The sequence below is a fragment of the Ceraceosorus guamensis genome, assembly GCF_003144195.1.
Source record: "Ceraceosorus guamensis strain MCA 4658 unplaced genomic scaffold IE81scaffold_6, whole genome shotgun sequence".
In the NCBI taxonomy this organism is placed as follows: Eukaryota; Fungi; Basidiomycota; class Exobasidiomycetes; order Ceraceosorales; family Ceraceosoraceae; genus Ceraceosorus; species Ceraceosorus guamensis.
The window spans coordinates 535,298-552,268 of NW_020290001.1; the positions used below are offsets into that span (position 1 = coordinate 535,298).

The 16,971-nt window shown below is 55.4% G+C and overlaps 6 protein-coding genes across 6 annotated transcripts; 3 read left to right on the forward strand and 3 right to left on the reverse strand.

Moving 5' to 3' along the window:
- Positions 1-51: 51 nt before the first annotated feature.
- IE81DRAFT_320491 (hypothetical protein) lies at positions 52-1,745 on the forward strand. Its single transcript, XM_025513045.1, has 2 exons — positions 52-1,043; positions 1,136-1,745. The coding sequence occupies exons 1-2, from the start codon at positions 348-350 to the stop codon at positions 1,595-1,597; spliced, it is 1,158 nt and encodes a 385-aa protein (XP_025372467.1). The 5' UTR covers positions 52-347; the 3' UTR covers positions 1,598-1,745.
- Positions 1,736-3,722, reverse strand: IE81DRAFT_364318 (hypothetical protein). The gene is made up of 4 exons (XM_025516849.1): positions 3,063-3,722; positions 2,751-2,900; positions 2,053-2,671; positions 1,736-1,968 (listed from the first exon to the last, which is right to left on the reverse strand). Exons 1-4 carry the CDS (start codon positions 3,386-3,388, stop codon positions 1,906-1,908), a joined length of 1,158 nt encoding a protein of 385 aa, XP_025372468.1. The 5' UTR covers positions 3,389-3,722; the 3' UTR covers positions 1,736-1,905.
- Positions 3,723-10,297: 6,575 nt separating this feature from the next.
- Positions 10,298-11,549, forward strand: IE81DRAFT_344995 (hypothetical protein; the record flags this gene model as incomplete). The annotated part of the gene is made up of 7 exons (XM_025515869.1): positions 10,298-10,638; positions 10,695-10,742; positions 10,805-10,931; positions 11,023-11,176; positions 11,252-11,310; positions 11,373-11,427; positions 11,518-11,549. 7 exons carry the CDS (start codon positions 10,298-10,300, stop codon positions 11,547-11,549), a joined length of 816 nt encoding a protein of 271 aa, XP_025372469.1.
- A 286-nt stretch (positions 11,550-11,835) lies between these two features.
- On the reverse strand, positions 11,836-12,489 carry IE81DRAFT_278033 (Molybdopterin biosynthesis MoaE; the record flags this gene model as incomplete). Its single annotated transcript, XM_025511483.1, has 2 exons — positions 11,836-12,194; positions 12,372-12,489. Coding segments are annotated over 2 exons (477 nt in total), but the record flags the coding sequence as incomplete, so codon positions are not given.
- Positions 12,490-12,967: 478 nt separating this feature from the next.
- On the forward strand, positions 12,968-14,365 carry IE81DRAFT_320498 (DUF1000-domain-containing protein). The gene is made up of 4 exons (XM_025513046.1): positions 12,968-13,286; positions 13,377-13,614; positions 13,772-13,890; positions 13,972-14,365. Exons 1-4 carry the CDS (start codon positions 13,200-13,202, stop codon positions 14,188-14,190), a joined length of 663 nt encoding a protein of 220 aa, XP_025372471.1. The 5' UTR covers positions 12,968-13,199; the 3' UTR covers positions 14,191-14,365.
- Positions 14,144-16,885, reverse strand: IE81DRAFT_320500 (phospholipase D/nuclease). The gene is made up of 6 exons (XM_025513047.1): positions 16,366-16,885; positions 15,829-16,284; positions 15,431-15,760; positions 15,072-15,367; positions 14,623-14,992; positions 14,144-14,554 (listed from the first exon to the last, which is right to left on the reverse strand). Exons 1-6 carry the CDS (start codon positions 16,801-16,803, stop codon positions 14,381-14,383), a joined length of 2,064 nt encoding a protein of 687 aa, XP_025372472.1. The 5' UTR covers positions 16,804-16,885; the 3' UTR covers positions 14,144-14,380.
- Positions 16,886-16,971: the final 86 nt, after the last annotated feature.

A 16,971-nucleotide genomic window follows, 5' to 3' on the forward strand; every position in this document is an offset into this window, starting at 1 on the left:
CTATGCGGTGTGGTAAGCTAAGATCCACTCTTCTGACTGTTTGATTTAAAAGCTTCGCGAGCAGCAAGCAGGCAGGCTTTCCTTCTCGGGCGAGGCACCGCCAGGATCCCAACCTAACATTATTCCTCGCTTCCATCCACATCCTCTCCACTCTCACATCTTGACGTGCGCAGACGCTTGCGTGCTGTGCAACTGAGCAAGGTCATCTCGATCGCCGCTTCGGGTCGCATTGAAGCGGTCCGAACTCAGCCTACGGAGTGTCTGCGCGGTTGCCTAGCTGTCTGTAGATGTTACCGAGCAGCATGCTGGCAACAAGCACACACACCGCCAACACCACCACCACCACCATGGCGTCGTCATCTCGACATAATCTTTCGCCGACCGCGTCCTCATCCAAGCTCACAATGAACTTTAGCAATGCTCCAACCAGCGTCAGAAGCCCCTCCGGAGCATCTTCGTCATCTCCCACCCGGATAACGAGAACGGCAGCGAGCAGCAGCAGCAGCAGCAGCAGCGGCAGCAGCGGCAGCTCCCATGGAAAGCCTCGATCGCTGATGGCGCACGCCGCCTTCAGCCTCAATGCGCTGAGCTTTTTCCTCGCATTCCTCATCGTCGACACCTTGACCTTTCCCGATAGACCCAAGAGCGCCAAGGCCTCCTCCCTAGCGTCATCGGCGCCATCTCGAAGAAGTTCCTTCTCCTTTCTGAGCAGGAGGCCCAAATTCTTTCAGCCTAGACGATCGGCTTCCGAGGAGGGCAGATATCTTGCCGTTCCCACAAAGTCCATGTCCACAGGCCGAGAAAACTCCTCTTCACGTCGTCGATCCAGCTCGGCATCATCCACATTTCGCTCGTCTTCCATTCTGGCGAGCGCTGCGCCGAGCCTATCATCGTGGGCCTCTTCGCTCGGCATCGCGCAGGCGTACGAGACACGCACCTCGTCGGAAGCGGAGATCAAAGAGTTGGCCAAGTTCAGAGAAGAGCAGGAGCGCAACAACAAGGGCACGCTGAAACATTACCAGAAGAAAATCTTCGAGATGCAGGTGAGGAATCGAACCAAATGAAATCCATTCGGCACGTCAGAGCGCGAGCTGCCTTGACTGACAAGAGCGCTGTCTTCACGCTACGCAAACAGGTCGCAAAGGCTCTCTCCTTGCAGCCTCTCATCAAATTCATCCTGGTGCTCCTGCTTGTAGGCTTGATAGCAACCATGCTGCTTTTCGCCTTTACTGGGGCCGACTTGCGTTCATGGATAGCAGAGACTCTGATCGCCGATCCAGCGCGCATCACCGTCTCCAACCTGCGTTCATGCTTTTCTCAACTCGCTTCCAAAGCGGGCTTTCTGCAACAGCACCATGAGCGCACGAATCCCACAACGGCCACTTCATCCTCGGCGCACACGCTGGGCTCTTTTCATCTCCATCCCTTCTCTTCGTGGAACGTCGGAAGGTTGACAGCACGGCTCTTGCCTCGAGCTTCTCCACCCAAACCTTCCGGACTCGCGGCACCCGTGGCAGCTGCAGTCGACGCAGTCAGGCCTGGTACCAAAGCCGTTCTCAAAGCTTGGTCCGTGGTCAAGGATTCCCTCTCGATATGAGAAAGAGTGTGGATCGAACCTATCAGGACAGCCCGGCTTGTCCTGCTTTTGCTCTTGCCCATCTGCTATCCCTGCAATGTACTTTTAACGGATCTCGCAACGATCAGCAATGACAGTCACGACTCATCTTGTGCATGGATGCAAACCATCTATTCCTGTGACTTCTATTGGTTATCAAGTAGCATATGGGCGACACGTCGCTTGCAGTGAATCAAGGTATGCAAGTCGGTCTCGTAGTCTCCGCCATGTTTAGGACAGGGCGAGACGCGCGCCACATGGCTCGTGAGACCCGTCTCCTGCTTTGTATGCTAAGCTCCACCGACCTCGGCCTTTGGCTTTGGATCTTGCCCCTGCGGAATGAGCCACAGTGCCTAGATTGACGACCCGCAACAGACCGATTTGGAATCAGCTTCAGCATCTCGTCTGTGTCCGAGCAGCACGCTGCCAAAACTCACAGCGAGAACCAGCTTGAAGCCGGCGGCGATGGCCATGCCCCCCCTAAGGCCTGCATCGGAGTACAGCAGCATCTCTGCGACGCCCGCTCCAGTGCAGAGGGCAAAGATGGCCAGCAATCGTCGATCTCGACCCGTTGTAGCTGGTGCCTTTGGCGCTCCTGAGGATGCCCCGTTGGCGGAAGCTGATCCGGGATCGTTCTTGGCGCGCTGTCTATGCGCTTCGAACGGTGAGAGGGTGAGGGCAAAGAGGTAGGGATCGCTGGCTATTTGGGTCAGGGTGGCTGTAAAGGCCACTGTGGTCGCAAATGCTGGGCTGACGAGCTTTTGAGCAGAGATGGATTGCAGACCCATGCTAAAGGCTGTCAAGACTATCACACCGGGATAGTACCTGAATGAGGGCGCTTCGTCTTCCGGACGCGAGAGCAGAATGCCTGCTGCACCCCACAGGGAGATGGACTGAATCAGCGCAGTGGTCACTTGCCAAGCGCGCCTCCTGTCCCCGAAGCGTCGGCCGCCCAATGCGCCCAGAAATGAGCCCAGCAGGAAGGAAAGGATGGACAGCACTCGCTCGAGCGTCAGGAGAGGAAACTTTTCTGCTTGAGGCAGCATCCACTGGGCGCTGCACCGAAAGTCGGCGTGTGAAGGACAAGCGGTTAGCATGGATGTGCCTCCGCCGGAGCCAATCGGTGGGGACGCACATGTTTTGAGAGAATTGCACCATATTTCCTGTCTGGAAGCCTGTCCAGACCTGGCTCCTACTGTACACTAGCGCATCCACCATTCCGGTCAGCAATGCCATCCAAGCGAGTGGGACGGATGCAGCATCGTGGGAGATCTGCTGGTTGAGTCTACGATGCAAGCCATGAGAAATGGATGGCGACCAGTATCAGTGCGCTGCGCCCAATCTTCTTCCGGACACGATGCTCTCTCTCTCTCTCTCTCTCTCTCTCTCTCTCTCTCTCTCTCTCTCTCTCTCTCTCTCTCTCTCTCTCTCTCTCTCCTCTGCTCACAATCTCGTCATCCTCCTGGTGAGATTGCCTGCACCGCCTCTTCCCACCGCTTGCCCAGGCTCCTGCACTGGCCCGCTATCAGCCCCTTCTTTGCCGACCTCGGGCGAATCAGCTCCTGTCCTCGGCCCATTGTTCAGTAGCGTATTGGGACTTTGATGTCCATCTTTGCTGCTGGAAGCCTTTGAAGCAGGACCAACAGCTTCGAGCGTATTGCTAGATCCTCGAATCTGGTCCTTGATCGCCTGAGGCGTCTCTTGAACCTCGCCATGGGCTCCTCGCACCGGGTCCGATGGGATGGCTGTGGGATTGGGCGCTGCGGACGGCATGATGGCGAGACTGGAATGCTTGTAGGATGCGGATCAGGGGGGAAATGCAATGTTGTGGCGCACTGTCAAGCTCGGCGGCGGCGCATGCGACATTCGGCGTGACTAGAAATAAGCGCTGCTTTTTATAGGAATGGGAACGACGACTCGAAGGCACAGTCGCGGTGAAGTGGGGCCAAAGAAAAGGATGCTGTGAGAGCGAGAAGGGGCGGTGCTGGTCCAGACGTCTCCCTGCATTCGTGATTCACATTGTACTCGTGACTGATCGTCCTGGCTGTCATCCAACAAGTCACGAATGCGGACTTGTGACTCTCAAGCACCATCTTGGGGGGAAATGATTTCGTCATTTTTGCTCCGCTGCTGATCGCTGCAAGTCTGCAAGCACACAATTCAACAAACGGCGGTCCATCAGCTGGTGCTGCAGCAGCAGAGCAGAGGAGATGTCACGCGACGAGGGAGGATCGATCCAACGCTAAGCGTTTTCCCGCATGATGTGATGCGATGCGGCGGCAAGCATCAGAGAGAGGCTGTCTCCCCCTCCTTGGACGATGACTGCCAAAGTGCTGCTGCCAAAGGAATAAAAGAGGACCTTTGAGAATCTCGAATCAAAAGAAGACCAAAAGGAGAAGAATGGTAGTCTGATGAGTCCTGCTTGCCCATGCCATGCCATGGGGGTGCCATGCCAGGTGCGGTGATCCAGTCACAGTCCAGCAGCGCGATCTCCATGCATAGATGTAGCCAGCAGCGCCAATTAAGATATAGCAACGCCTGCCTCAACGTGGGCGCAGCCACACCTGTCGAGGCCCGCTAAAGCCGAACACTCGCGATCGAGAGTCACCGACGATGCAGCGAGCCTCTGGCGTGAACCTGCATGTCTCGATGCGTGAATGTGAATGTTGTGTGTGGGCGGGCGGCCACGCGCGACTGTACCTACTCACTCAAGCGGCTGTATAGCGCACGCAATCTGACGAGGCGTCAGGCGCGCTCAAGACATGCTCTGGCCTCAGACACCTCATCACATTCATGATTCTATAGCTCGCGGGCAGAAGAGCAAGTCACATTCGTGAGAGCTAGGCAAGACCGCCCGCGTCCGCCTCATCGCAACAGTGTTCCAGTCCAAGCACGCGTTTGCATCATCGCAGCAGCAGTCACAAAGTCATGACGAGTGCATGGCAGTGTTTCCTGACTAGCAAACCTGGTCGAGAAGTGGCGATCAGGGGGGGTAGTGCCCGTGCACCTTATTCAGTGGAGAAGCAATCGCAAGCCTCAAGTCTTGGCGGTGCATGTAGAGATCGTTATAAGCAGAATCAAGAGTTGGTCTTGGCGTGTTCGACCGGAGGGGAATGAGAGGAGAATTCTCACGATTTCATGAGCACCGATCAATCGTCACAGCAAGGCGAGACAGCGAGTCTGGCTCGCTCGATGCATGCTCAGCAGCTATGTGAGGCTTGCGTGCCATGGCAGCTAGGGGACATCTCTGCAATCGCCGCGAATAAGGCAAAGGTCTGAAGTGCCAGTTCGATCAGTTCAGCAAGCTGGATCAGAAGTTGCAAATGTTTGCAAGGCTCGAGTCTCTGCATCAGGGGCCGAGCAGGCGGCATACTAGAGTAGATGCTGTAGCTGCACTCGTTGCTCCCTTCTCAACGCGGCAGGCCGGACTGGATCGCTCTGAACATTTTGGTCAACAATGTCGGAGGACCGAGAATGTGCTTCGGCTCAAAGCACGTGGCAAGACAGTCTACGAGTCCAGAAGACCACATCAAAGACCCTTGTGATTCGAATGACGGTGCTCGTGAAATCGACACAAATACAGTGTTCACCAAGGCGGCGGCTCGTGCATTCAAGAAAGAAAGGCTTCGGTCGTCGCCGCGCTGAGAGAGGACCCCTGCTTCACCTCGGAGCCTGGTGACTGCCGTATTGCCTCAATGTCCCTTGGAGTCAGAATCGCGTGTGAGTACGCAAGCATGGGCATTCGAGCTGAACGCGAGGTCAGCGATCTCTATCTAGCATCGTGTCGGGATGCCGTCCCATGCGAATGAGAAGTGAATGGCTCATCTGCGGCGACAGAAGAACTTCAGGTCTTCTTGATCCACCTCTCCCTCATGACGGTTTTGACCGCTGAAGGTGAGAATGTTCGAGGGCTAGTAGGAAGCGTGGCGCTCGATGCTCTAGCTCTGCCTCTCAAGAATTTGGACGCTCCTGTCAAGGTGTCGTCGCTGCTGTCGTCGCTCCAGTACGAGCTCGATTCTTCTGCGATGACCAAATCGGCAAATGGAGAGATGATTTCCGCTCCGTCGTAGAGACCATCACGGATGCAGTGACCGCCAACGAGGGAACAGGTGCTGGAAGAGGTTGCCGTAGAGGGCGAGACGCTGCCAAGTCGTCCGCTCGATGAAGGCCATCTTCTGGTGGGTGAGCTGGCGCTTCTGATGCGGTTGGAGGAGTGACTGGAGATGGTCGATTGACTGCTATGCGATCGCCTGGCGGTGTCCATTTGGGGCGCAGTGAGCAACACAGGCGCAAACGTAGGCAGAGGCGGAGGAGGCAGAGGCAATGTCTTGTGCTGCAGCCCTGCTGGCGAAGTGGAAAGTTTTGCTTTCTCACGCGGCCTTGCGGAAAGCGGGCCACGTTGCAGGCGAGCAGGCGGAGATGCCGACAATCCTTCCATCAGCTGCCAGCTGCTGCTCGTGTCATCGCTCAACGGAAGCTCTAGAGGTGGTGGCGGGATCCTTGGCGCTGGGTGACCTTGGACCCATTCTTTGACGGCATCTTGCTTGTCACTGGTCTTGATTGCGGGTTGCCCTTCGAGGCAGTCGAGGTCGTAACGATCTTAAGCGAAGAGCGCGAGCGCATTCGTCTTGCACGATTCGAACGACTCACTCAGCTTCTCCGGGTCATTGCGCGATTCTACAGATGGGCTCGCCGGTGGAGTTAGAGGTGCGCGGTTGGCAAAGACCATCATGTCAGATGGTGCTGTCAGCAAAGCCAAATGCATGGTGGTAGCAGCGCGAGATGCGAGGAAGGACTGTAGCAGTGGCGCGCCGAGGATCTTTCTGTGGAGATGGTGCGGGAATGGAGGGAGGGATGGAGTTGGGACATAGCTCGGCGATACTTATGATGTCCGTTGCGACTTGTTGGAGACTGCTGGTCATGGGCGTGCGAAGAAGGCAATCGGCGAAGTTCTGGGAGATGAACGGGGCTCAAGGAGAATGTTTCATACAGAAGAGACTCGTCATCCCAAGTCTGGCGCTGCTGCCCAGTCAAGACTTCTGAGTGAGCGTCGCATCAAACACACGAATCGGAAGGAACAGCGGTCACAATCGTGAATGGCCCACGACCCACGACTCATGGCAAGTGATCAGCAGCAATCGTGGATGGTAGCATTCCACCAGAGTCAAACGCACGGCTGGGACTGGCTCACCATGCGGCCACGATGAACAGAGCAACACGGCGCCCGCGATTCACGATTGCAAGAGAGAAGAGGAGGTGCACCGTGCACGCATCGATCACGGGTCGATCGATCGTCAGGTATGTTCGTGATTCGACCGGTGATCTTGCGTTGCAGTTGACTCACGCGACTGCAAGGACAGATTATACCCTGTCCGAGCCAAATTGAGGGGATGTCGTCCGCGCATGGGTGGTGACTCAGAAGAAAAGAGGCGGTGTTTCATACAGGTCAGCCTTCGGAAGGCACGCACCCTCGTCTGAGCTAGAGGAGTTCTGCTTGGCAACGCAAGCGCTCTGTAAGCCGATCGCATACGTGTGTGCCGCACCATCATCAGACAGCAGAAGATTGCAGAGCAGAGATCAGGCTTACGCGCACGCACGCGGACATCTATATAGCGAAGCTGCGCTGCTGCTGCATGCGAACCAGATGGCGGCTGATGGAGCTGCAAGGGCTCGGCATATCACGCCAAGACATATTCACGATGAGCCATCGGTATGATGGCTCAGCTCACCTTATTGCGATCGCAATTAACATTCTCATTGGCAAGGGTCGAGTCGCAAACACGCGCCCATGCAGGCACGAGACATGTGCAAGCAATCACTAAGCGAATCCGCACGCAAGTGCAACAGTTTATGCTGGTGCTTATTGTGCGGTCTACAGCTGTTGGATGCCGCAGTGTAGCGGCTTCCGTTACGGCTCACTCGCTTCTGATTGCTGTGGTCATGCAGGCTCGGTCTATTAGCAATCATGCACTATTGTGAACCGACGGATCGATCGCGATCGCCTCAAGTCAGGGTCATCCCATCATCAGGATCGCTAGTCCAGCTTCGACAAGATCGCCGCTCAAATAAAGACCTTTGGAAGAAGGATCAGTCGCAGTAGCAGGTTCAAGATTGAGCTTGCTGCACGCTTGCAGCACTATTTCAGCTATAGGTAATCATAGCCTGAGCGCAGGTCGCGCAACCACGAATACCGCAAATCGCGGCAACTGGGTGCGGCGTCTCAGCCCCTTGCAATCATGTCTCGCTAAAGTCGACATCTCTCACACTTGGGCACGGACATCTTGATTAATCGGTGTGAATGGTCAGCAGCAGCAGCATGCTTTGCACAATGCGTATTATACAGCATGTGCTGATGGCGCCACCTCTCTGCATGCATATGCGATACAAATTGTGCGAACACAGCCCTTATAGCCATGCATGACCGTCTTTCTTAGATTCCATGCAACGGAACCGACATTGGTGAGTGGATGTCGCCGACTCGTCGTACAGCCGCGAGTGCGATTCAGCTATGCGCATCCGAGAGGCGCTCGACGCACGGGCATCAATAATCACGAATTTGTTCAATCAAATCTCAAGTGTCACCGGGACTGCAAGGAACTATACAAGGCGATTCTCGATGTAGCTCTTGCACAGTTGCTTGGGCCGACGCGGTGCGCGACTCGCTGCAGCACCTTCTCTTACACTTGGACCATACTGACTACTTTTTTTTGCGATCACGAAGCAGGAAACATCATGAGCAAGCAGCGACACATCAGAAGCGCGACTTGCGGTATCGCCGAAACAAATATCTCAGCGGGTACAAATTCCTCGCGTCTGGCACGTTCGCACGATCACTGCTGCTGCTGCTGCTGTATGATGTGAGTTGCCACTCGCGAGCGATACCCCACGACTCACCGCTGCCGAACATCGCGGCGACCCTATTCGGAGAGTTGTGTCGACTCGCGCAGTCGACTACTTTTGACTCCTAAAAGGCAAGTTTTGAGTGTCGCCCGTGTATGAAGCTGCTCTCACCTGAGTCATGAGTCGCGACGCATTCAGACTCTGTCCACACGTCCTTCTGACTCTCGCGAAAGGATTTGCAGCACATCCTCAAGACGCTCGCTCAGACTGGATACATTTGTGAGTCTATTCTGATCTTCTGTATATGGTCGCTTGTCAGCAGAGTGGCGCATGGTCCTGCTGCTGATAAGTGACGTTCTGCCTCTCAGCTAGACGGCTTTAACGGAATGGAAGTTCTCCGGGAGTCAAGGCCCATCACTCTTTGACTTCAGGTGTAGATGACTGTCACACAGCGGTCACTAGGCACTGAATCAGCGCGGCTATCATGTTTTCCGAATTGTGAGTGCTAGCATACATTCTGACACACGCAGCAGTCACGAGCATGCAAAATATGCGCGGTCAAGCACCACCTGGTTCCGCCTTCATACAGCTAAAGTGTCGTACGTCGGTGTCTCGACGACTTCAAACGAGCGTTCGTTCACGAAACAATCGTGAATGCTGATTTGATTGCTCTGTCACGGCCTGGATGGCACCGCGAGTTGCCTTGCTCGATCGAGTGTCGATTCGGATCGCATGGCTTCTTCGGGCTTTTTCATCTGAATGTGATGGCGCAGCTATATAGATTGGTAAGCGAGCTCGGAGGACCGTGCGCGGATGCGTCTCCGTCTGCCCGCCGTATCTGCTGTCGGTCCATACATGAAGACGGATGCAAGGGATCGAGCCACTCACGACTCTGACTGTTGTGACTGTGACTTCCAGCGTCACGCAAACCCGTCCGTCGCCTCTGCTAGCTGCTGCTGCTGCTGCTGCTGGCTGACAACCGCGCCGTTCGTGGCGCAGCACCGTAGCTTTATTGCTGTCGCGGCTGTCCTGAATGAGACTCATCGAATCAAAATAAAACAACCGTGATTGGACAACAATCGTGAATCGGTCATCGTAGCTGACCGAATGATCGTCGCCTACGGTCGACTTTTGCGATGCTTAGACGGATAGATGAAGCGCATCAAGCATTCACCATTGAAGCGCGTCCGAGCGCAGACAGATGATGGGCTTTAGCAGGCAATCAAGAATCTCTCACGTCTGTTGATGAACATACGTGCAGCCTCGATCGCCATGCGATTTCAACATTGTGATTTTTGCAGGTGCGACTGCACGGCGCCGCTACTCTTGTGCTGAGCCATGTCGGCATGAATTCGAGGTAAGCGCGAATCGATGCTCGCAGATCGAAGTGGCCAGCCATGCACGCGGGGAGGGATCGAGGTGAAGCGGAATTTCCATTTCGCCGCCCAATTGGGCGCTCTTCATGTAAAGCGGCAATCACATCAGCAGCAGGGTGGAGGCGGGTCGCTATAGGCAGACATGATGGCGATATGCTGCGCAAGACGAATGTTGGAGAGGTAAAAGTGGCGCAGAGAGAAAGATTTGGTGCGGCATTCGCATATTCAGCAGCGCTGCATGGCATGGCATGGATCAGTGAAGTAGAGGCAAGCTACGGCCGAGCACTTGGCAGGACAATACCGCCTCCATCGAGCCGATCCATGAGCAGCATGGTACATACCCTGAAGCCATCATTCCTCCTGGACTTTACCGCACTCCATCTCGCCACCCCTTTCCAAAGAGAATCGTGATCGTCTTCAACGATTCTGCATCTTCTTCATCTCCCATCAAGAGGAAGCCTACGCCATGCCAATCGCAGCAGAAGTCTCACTGGACGAAGTGCGACGCCACGTCGATGCCATCTTCGAGCTTGCTCAGGAGCAAGACGATCGACAGCGCATGATCTTTGCACCGCGCGGCTCCCCATCCCCCTCCCCCACGCCTGCTCCGACATTGTCGTGCTGTGAGGTGTCTCGCACTCCTGACGCATCGGAGGCGAAGGAGTTTGGTAATGCGAATGGACCTTTAGTCGGATGCCACCCTGCGCCAGGCGCATCGGCTTGTAACGCTAAAACGGAGAACGGCAGCCAGACGCAGCGTCAGACACCAGCCGGCATGAGAGGCTATGTCGATACTCGAAAACTCAGGTAAGTTCTCTGGTCGAACTCGCAGAGCTCCACTCATCGCCTCTCTCTCCTCGCAGAGCTTTCCTCAGACGAAATGAGTTGAGGGCAGAATACATTGGCGTTCGGTGAGGAGTTCTGGTAGGCGCCTTGCGTTGGTTGGTACGCTAAAGGACGTGGGCGTCTGTAGATATTCCGCAGCAGAAGTCGGGAGCGTCGACGCCCGTCGCGTGAACCGCGCTTATATGAGGCGTTGCATTCACCGCTTGGCAGCTCAACTCGCCGAGGATCACTCTGGCGCAGCCGATGCACGAAAGGTAGGTCTCTCAAAGTGCGATGTTGGTTGGGGGCAGATCGGTAAATGATGGCGGCGCACTGAACCTTCTTAACCTCGTCCCTCGAGGATAGGAGAAAGCAGCGACAGGGGACGAGATTGCGGTGGAGGAGGTCGATCTACTCGATCCGCAAGAAATTTGGCACAAGCGCTGCGGAAACGTCAGCTTGACGTGTTGGCACTACGGAGAGGATGGGCCTGTTGCGCAGCTTACGCATGTCGAGCGCGGTGAGTGTGCGCAAGAGACGTGCGTGCATGTCCAAGGCTTTCAAACCTTTACATGGCGTCGCGGCGCCTGCTTAGCCAGCTTCGCGATGTTCGAGATGGAAGTCATGGCCAATGGATGGAGCCTTCGCTTATCTGTGAGACGCCGTTGGGAATCTATTGCAGCCGCATCAAGCGCTGACGTCGTGTGATTCTGCAGGGCCCCGCCATGGAACATTGTCGTTTGACCATTCAAAGACCAGATGGCAGAGAAGGTATGTCGACATTGCGAAGCGAGCGAGCGTCTGCCCGAGCGAGTCCAGCTTCTGACACGGCAAGTCGGTGACAACTTCATGTGCACGCAGAATATCTCGAGCAAGACGCAGTAGAGGGCTGAAGCTTGTCGATGCTTTTGGCTATCGCTCATGGCTTGCGCGAGGTGCTAACATGCCAGCGCTTAAATTGACCGATCTTCGATCATTACATCCAGTGTTTCTGCAATGTGAGCGTCTTGCCCGCGTCTTGCACTGACATTGGCTGTATAGCCCCATTTTGAAGAAGCATCGATATGAGCAAGCAGTCTTCAGAAGCAGCGCGTAGCTGTCAGATTAGACGACCTGGACATCCTTGTTCTCCTTCCACACACCCGGCGGCGTGACTTGGTCGGAATCCAAACTAGCTCCGTACACTTCCCTCTTCCAGACCTGCACATCCTTCTTTACTTGCTCCAATGCCCACTCTGCAACCTCAAAGGCGCGTCTCCTATGCGGCGCGGAAGCACAAACAAGGATGCTCGGCTCTCCCACGGGTACGTGACCCAATCTATGAGCTATAAAGATGCGCGTAACCTGCTGCGATGCTGGGATGGGCTGGTCGGGAGCTTGTGTGCGGCTAGTGGATGCGAGAGAGCGGGAGGAAGAAGAGTTCGTGAGAGGAGCGGGAGGCGGCCATTCCATGCTGCGTGAGCGTCGAAGAATGCTCTCGAGCGTCTTGATGGCAAGCTTGCTGTACGCTTCGTACTCGAGTCGAAGGACTCGTTTGCCTATGGATGTGGAGGAAGGATCAAGTAGCTATCTCCCACGTCAGATCACGCGTGCGCTCCAATGAACACCTTCATGACTACCGTGTCTTCCTTCTCGGTGGCTTCTGATCACCTCGCACTTGTGCAGCGGCAGCCGGCATTCGTGAACGTGCGCCTGCTCGAGATGAACCAGCTCACCTTGAAAAGTATCGCGCGTGGTGCCTACAAAGAGCACCGTGCCACCAGCAGAGGCATCCCTCACATGTCGCAGTGCTGCAGACTCGTCCAACGCATCGTACGTCAGCTCCGCAACGTCGTTCGTGTCTTGCAGAGCGATCTTCACTGGCGTACAGTGCGACGTCGGCTCGGGAGAGGCAGCAGGACTCGTGTACGTGGGAAGCATGTTTTGCGCTTCGTGTCCCTCTCCTCGTCTTGCGATGAGCGCCGATGCTTGTCGAGCAGTCAATCTTCGAGCCTGTAAGTGGGTGACGAGAAGCTTGGGTGGGGGAGTACATGCGGACGTGCAAGTCTTGCAGAGACCTTCGGCTGTAGTCGTGGCCGGTTTGCAGTCGTGAGTGCGATATCGAGCGGGACACGATGTCGCGTCTACTGCTGTTGACGCTGCTGCTGCCGCTGCTGACGATGATGATGATGATGATGATGATGATGATGATGATGCTGCCGCCTGCTGCTGCAAGCGTCGACCCAAAGGAGTCGGCTTCAGACGCGTACAGCAGGAACAGGTATGCCTTCCCCTGCCATGCATGCCCGCACGCGCCTCTGCGTCTTCCATCACCTCCACATGCAACACCCACGCTCAGCGCTGCATCAAACCAACCCACACACCACACCCTCCCTTAAAAAGCACATCTTCTTTGACAGCTTCACACACTCACGTCACATTCGCTGATTCAACCCCACCGGTCGCTGTCATTGTCCGTCCGGATAGTCTTGCGTAGCAAGCGAGCCGTCTTTGGCGATCGAACTTTCTTGGCCGAGTCTCGATCTGGCCGAGGTGTCGCCACGATGCCGCATGGACACGATCACGGGCATGGGCATGGGCACGCTTGCGGTTGCGAGCACGATGACGATGATCATCTAAAGCAAGGAGAGGTGAGCAGAGTGAAGGTCCATCATGCTATCAGGACAGATTTCAACTGACTCGACGAAGCTGATGCGCTACGCCCCTGCCACGCACCAAAGGGTCAACAAGATTCGCTCTTTCTCTCCATCGACATTCCCCGCGTGACGTGCCTCAACGAAGCTCGCCCGTCATCTTGTCAGCGGATCTTCAAGCCATGGGATAAGAGGAACGAAGAGTCCTTGGAGAGTTGTCTTGAGAGCGATGCGGATGACCAGATCTTGCTGCGCATCCCCTTCACTTCTAGCGTCAAACTCAGAGCTCTTTTGCTCAAAGCTGGACCGGCAGGTCAGACGCCTGGTGAGTAGCTGCTTTGCAAGGGGCCCGAACAAAGAGCGAGCTTGCAGCCCAAGTAGAAGCGACACGAGTGCGTCGCTATGGCTGCCTTGCGTGACGGCGAGCTTGCCAAGAGGCCGCGCTGACAGTGTCTGGCCCGTCTGGGCTCCCCGACGCACAGCCAAGCTGCACTTGTATTCCAACGCACCCGCCACCCTGGACTTCGACGATGCCAATGCAGGAGTGCCCAAGCCGACGCAGAGCATCGAAAGTGTAGCCTTAGCTCGAGACGTTGTCGAGGTGGGTAGTTCATCCGCTTTTCACGCATCCACCTTTCCTCCTCTGACTTTCGTCCGCGCTCTTCTTGCACGCGACGCACAGTATCCCCTCAGAGCACCAAAGTTTCCTGCAGTTTCGGAGCTTTTGATCTTTATCCCTGCCGGCTCGGGAGACGAGACGGTGCGCATCGACTACATTGGATTCCGAGGAGAGTCTCTCGGACCACGTGGAGAAGCTCCTACGAACATAGTCTACGAGTCTGCCCCACAGGTCAAGGATCACGCCAAGGCTGGTACGGAGAATACCAATAGGCTCGGGTGACGTGACATCAAAGCTTGGAGCGTACCGCGCAGCGCGCATTTTGTACCAACATTACACGTCTCCGCTCTCAATGAAGTCATCGATTGGTGTGATCAAGCTTCAATGAAGAAGGGAGCGAGTGCGGAGGAATGTGATATGGTACAGAGAGATGAGAGACGACAGAAATGTCGAGCAGATCATTCGTCGGTCGTCAAGGACCAACGCCAAACTTTTGCTGGTCCCACACTTTGTCGGCAGGCCCATAAGGCTTTGGCTTGTGGTGGAAAGCGAGCGCGTCTCGTGCAAAACTTGGATGATCAGCGCTCAAGTCCTTGCGCGAAATTGGAAAAACAATTCCCAGCTCGTGATTCAGCAGGCCAGTCATCTGCGATTTGCGAGCTTTTTGTCAGCAAACAATCTTAGTGACGAGGCGAAGCAACGAGAGGTGCGCACCGTTGGGTTAGCAGCGTCTTTCGGCTTGCTAATGTGACCCCAGGCTGCAGCTGTCAAGTTCGCACTACCCATGTACAGCCAGCCGACGAATTCTGCCTTCCTCCTCTTCTCTAGCACTCGCTGTTTGGCTTGCTCTCGTGCTGATTCTGCATCAAGTGGCATGCAAACAGCCTCTGAGCCCGTGGAGGCGCTGCTGCTACCACCCAGGGTGCGACCTGCTGAGGACCAACTTGATGACGCACTTTGTCCTTTGCGTGACGGTGATGGAGAAGGTTCCCAAGTAACCCCAGGCTGAAGGGCAAAGATGATCTTCAAATGCATGAGCATTGTGCCCCGCTGACTGGCAGGCTGATGCATCACCTGTCGATTCCTGAAACAACATCGCAACGATACTGATGCTCTGTCAGCGTCAATTTGAATCTTGACTCGAAATATTACGACAGACCCACTTGTCAATCTCGGCCGTCTTGGCAAAGAATGTTCCGGCCGATGATCTTCCTCCAGGAGCCTCATCTACTTGAGCGAGAGTGGGAAACTGAATGCGGACCGGAGGCCAATCACCAAAATCCACAACTTCTTCAGTGTCGTAGTCTTCTGGGACCGCTGCTGAGCTCAGAGCAGCTTTATGTGCTCCTTTTGCTTGGCTTGTGCCAGCTGGCAGAGGCACTAGTCGGCCAAGACCCGATGCAATCAAGTGCAGGTGATGTAGCCACAAGACGTTGCTACGTCCACCCAACGAAGAGCCCTAACGGGATAAGATCTGCGTGAGCGCTTTGGCAAAATTGAGCGAATCGTCCTTGTCACACACCTGCGTCAAAAGCTGCATCCCGCCTCGACGCGGAGTAATCTTGAAATCGTCGATGATCCGTTTCAAACGGCCTAATCCACGGGTCTCGATCGACTTCCATCCCCAGACTGATACTAGGCCTGGCTCAGGGAAGCTGGCACACAAGCGCGCACCCGAGCTTCCCCCGAATGCTGAGAGATCATACTCCTCCAGAGCTTTCACGCAAGGGTGCTCCTGAGACTTCATATTCCAAGAGTTGAACAAGGTGGCAAGCTGCTTGAAAGCATCCGAAGCCCTGCTGACAGCTTCCTGGCCCTCTGACAACCTGCGAAAATCTTGTACATATGCCAGCTGCGATTGAGGGCTCAGTTTCGGCGTCATGCTGGGCACGGCGCGAGCATGCGAGTGCTCATACTCACATTTTCGACTTGATACCAGTCGTATTCGATCAAGTTGCCGGTCAAGATACAGATGCGCAATCGATCAGGGTACTTCAACATCACTATCTTGACGTGCTGCACGCCCCATGCTCCTTCTTTGGGCCGCTTGGGAGCAACATAAGTCCAGCTTGCCGGCCACAATCTCTTGATCTCCGCAGTGCTCTGCGGCTTACAAGGAGAGAGAATGTTGAGCAACAGCACCAACATGTACCCGAACGTCAGACTACTGACCGCCTTCTGCATGTCGTCGACAAGGGTCACACGAGGTGCCCTCGAGCCGCTGGGCACCAAAGTTGGTAGCCAAGTAGGATCAGCGCAGAAGCTGCTGAAAAGGATGTGGGTGCAGCCGGCCGAGTCATTCGCAGTGGTGGGGAGGAGCATGTCCTCAAAGCGCATTCCGTTAGGCGCTGGAGTGGCGTAATGGTTGTAGGATCGCTACAAGCAGCGCAGAGCCCTGGCCTTGTGTCAGCAAGCCTTGGACACGTGAGCATGGTGGTCAAGCTGGCGAGGACTCACCCTCACTGTTCCGTCCCAAAAGCGATCTCTAGACTGTATGCGCTCAAGAGAGCTGCTGACAGTATGCTTATAAGTACCCGACTCATTCGCTACAGATCTACGGGCCTGGCCAGCATCTGTCAGGCTGTGAACGGAAGCTCCGTCTTGAGACGGACCTGTCATGCGAGAGCGTTGGGCTGGCGGCTGTGAAGGGCCGGCCTCTTCCATAGCACGTTTTGCAGCTCGTTCTTTCCTCTCAGTCTCCAGCTGAGCTCTATCCAGCAGACTCAGGCCACCGACCGACCCTCCTGCTGCGGTTCCATGCCTGACCTCGTTCTGAGTCGGTCTTGAAATATCCTCGCCCCAGCCGCCCCTTTTTGGCGCCTCATCTTCGTCCTCTGTCTCCGAATCGTCCACAATGATCGGGTCTTGAAATCCAGCTCCTTGTTTTGGTGGCATTTCGCATAGCTAGACAATGAGGCAGAGTGAACATTTGCCAAGCTATGATTTCGCGGCTGTGCTGGTATCAGGAAGCTCAGAGTCATTCACGATTGGCTGAAAGCAGCGCAGCGCTACGGTGCTGCTGGTTTTGCGCGGCGTGATGCGCGTCCGAAATAAAGAGAGTCA

Coding starts and splice junctions, on each gene's coding strand:
- IE81DRAFT_320498 (XM_025513046.1), top strand. CDS start 13,200: ATGCCGCATGGACACGATCACGGGCATGGGCATGGGCACGCTTGCGGT. Junction 13,287..13,376: donor ATCATCTAAAGCAAGGAGAG/GTGAGCAGAGTG, acceptor CACGCACCAAAG/GGTCAACAAGATTCGCTCTT. Junction 13,615..13,771: donor ACCGGCAGGTCAGACGCCTG/GTGAGTAGCTGC, acceptor CCCGACGCACAG/CCAAGCTGCACTTGTATTCC.
- IE81DRAFT_364318 (XM_025516849.1), bottom strand. CDS start 3,388: ATGCCGTCCGCAGCGCCCAATCCCACAGCCATCCCATCGGACCCGGTG. Junction 2,901..3,062: donor ACCAGGAGGATGACGAGATT/GTGAGCAGAGGA, acceptor CTTGCATCGTAG/ACTCAACCAGCAGATCTCCC. Junction 1,969..2,052: donor GCTTCAAGCTGGTTCTCGCT/GTGAGTTTTGGC, acceptor TCGTCAATCTAG/GCACTGTGGCTCATTCCGCA.
- IE81DRAFT_320500 (XM_025513047.1), bottom strand. CDS start 16,803: ATGCCACCAAAACAAGGAGCTGGATTTCAAGACCCGATCATTGTGGAC. Junction 16,285..16,365: donor TTTGGGACGGAACAGTGAGG/GTGAGTCCTCGC, acceptor CGCTGCTTGTAG/CGATCCTACAACCATTACGC. Junction 15,368..15,430: donor GGATGCAGCTTTTGACGCAG/GTGTGTGACAAG, acceptor TTATCCCGTTAG/GGCTCTTCGTTGGGTGGACG.
- IE81DRAFT_320491 (XM_025513045.1), top strand. CDS start 348: ATGGCGTCGTCATCTCGACATAATCTTTCGCCGACCGCGTCCTCATCC. Junction 1,044..1,135: donor AGAAAATCTTCGAGATGCAG/GTGAGGAATCGA, acceptor CTACGCAAACAG/GTCGCAAAGGCTCTCTCCTT.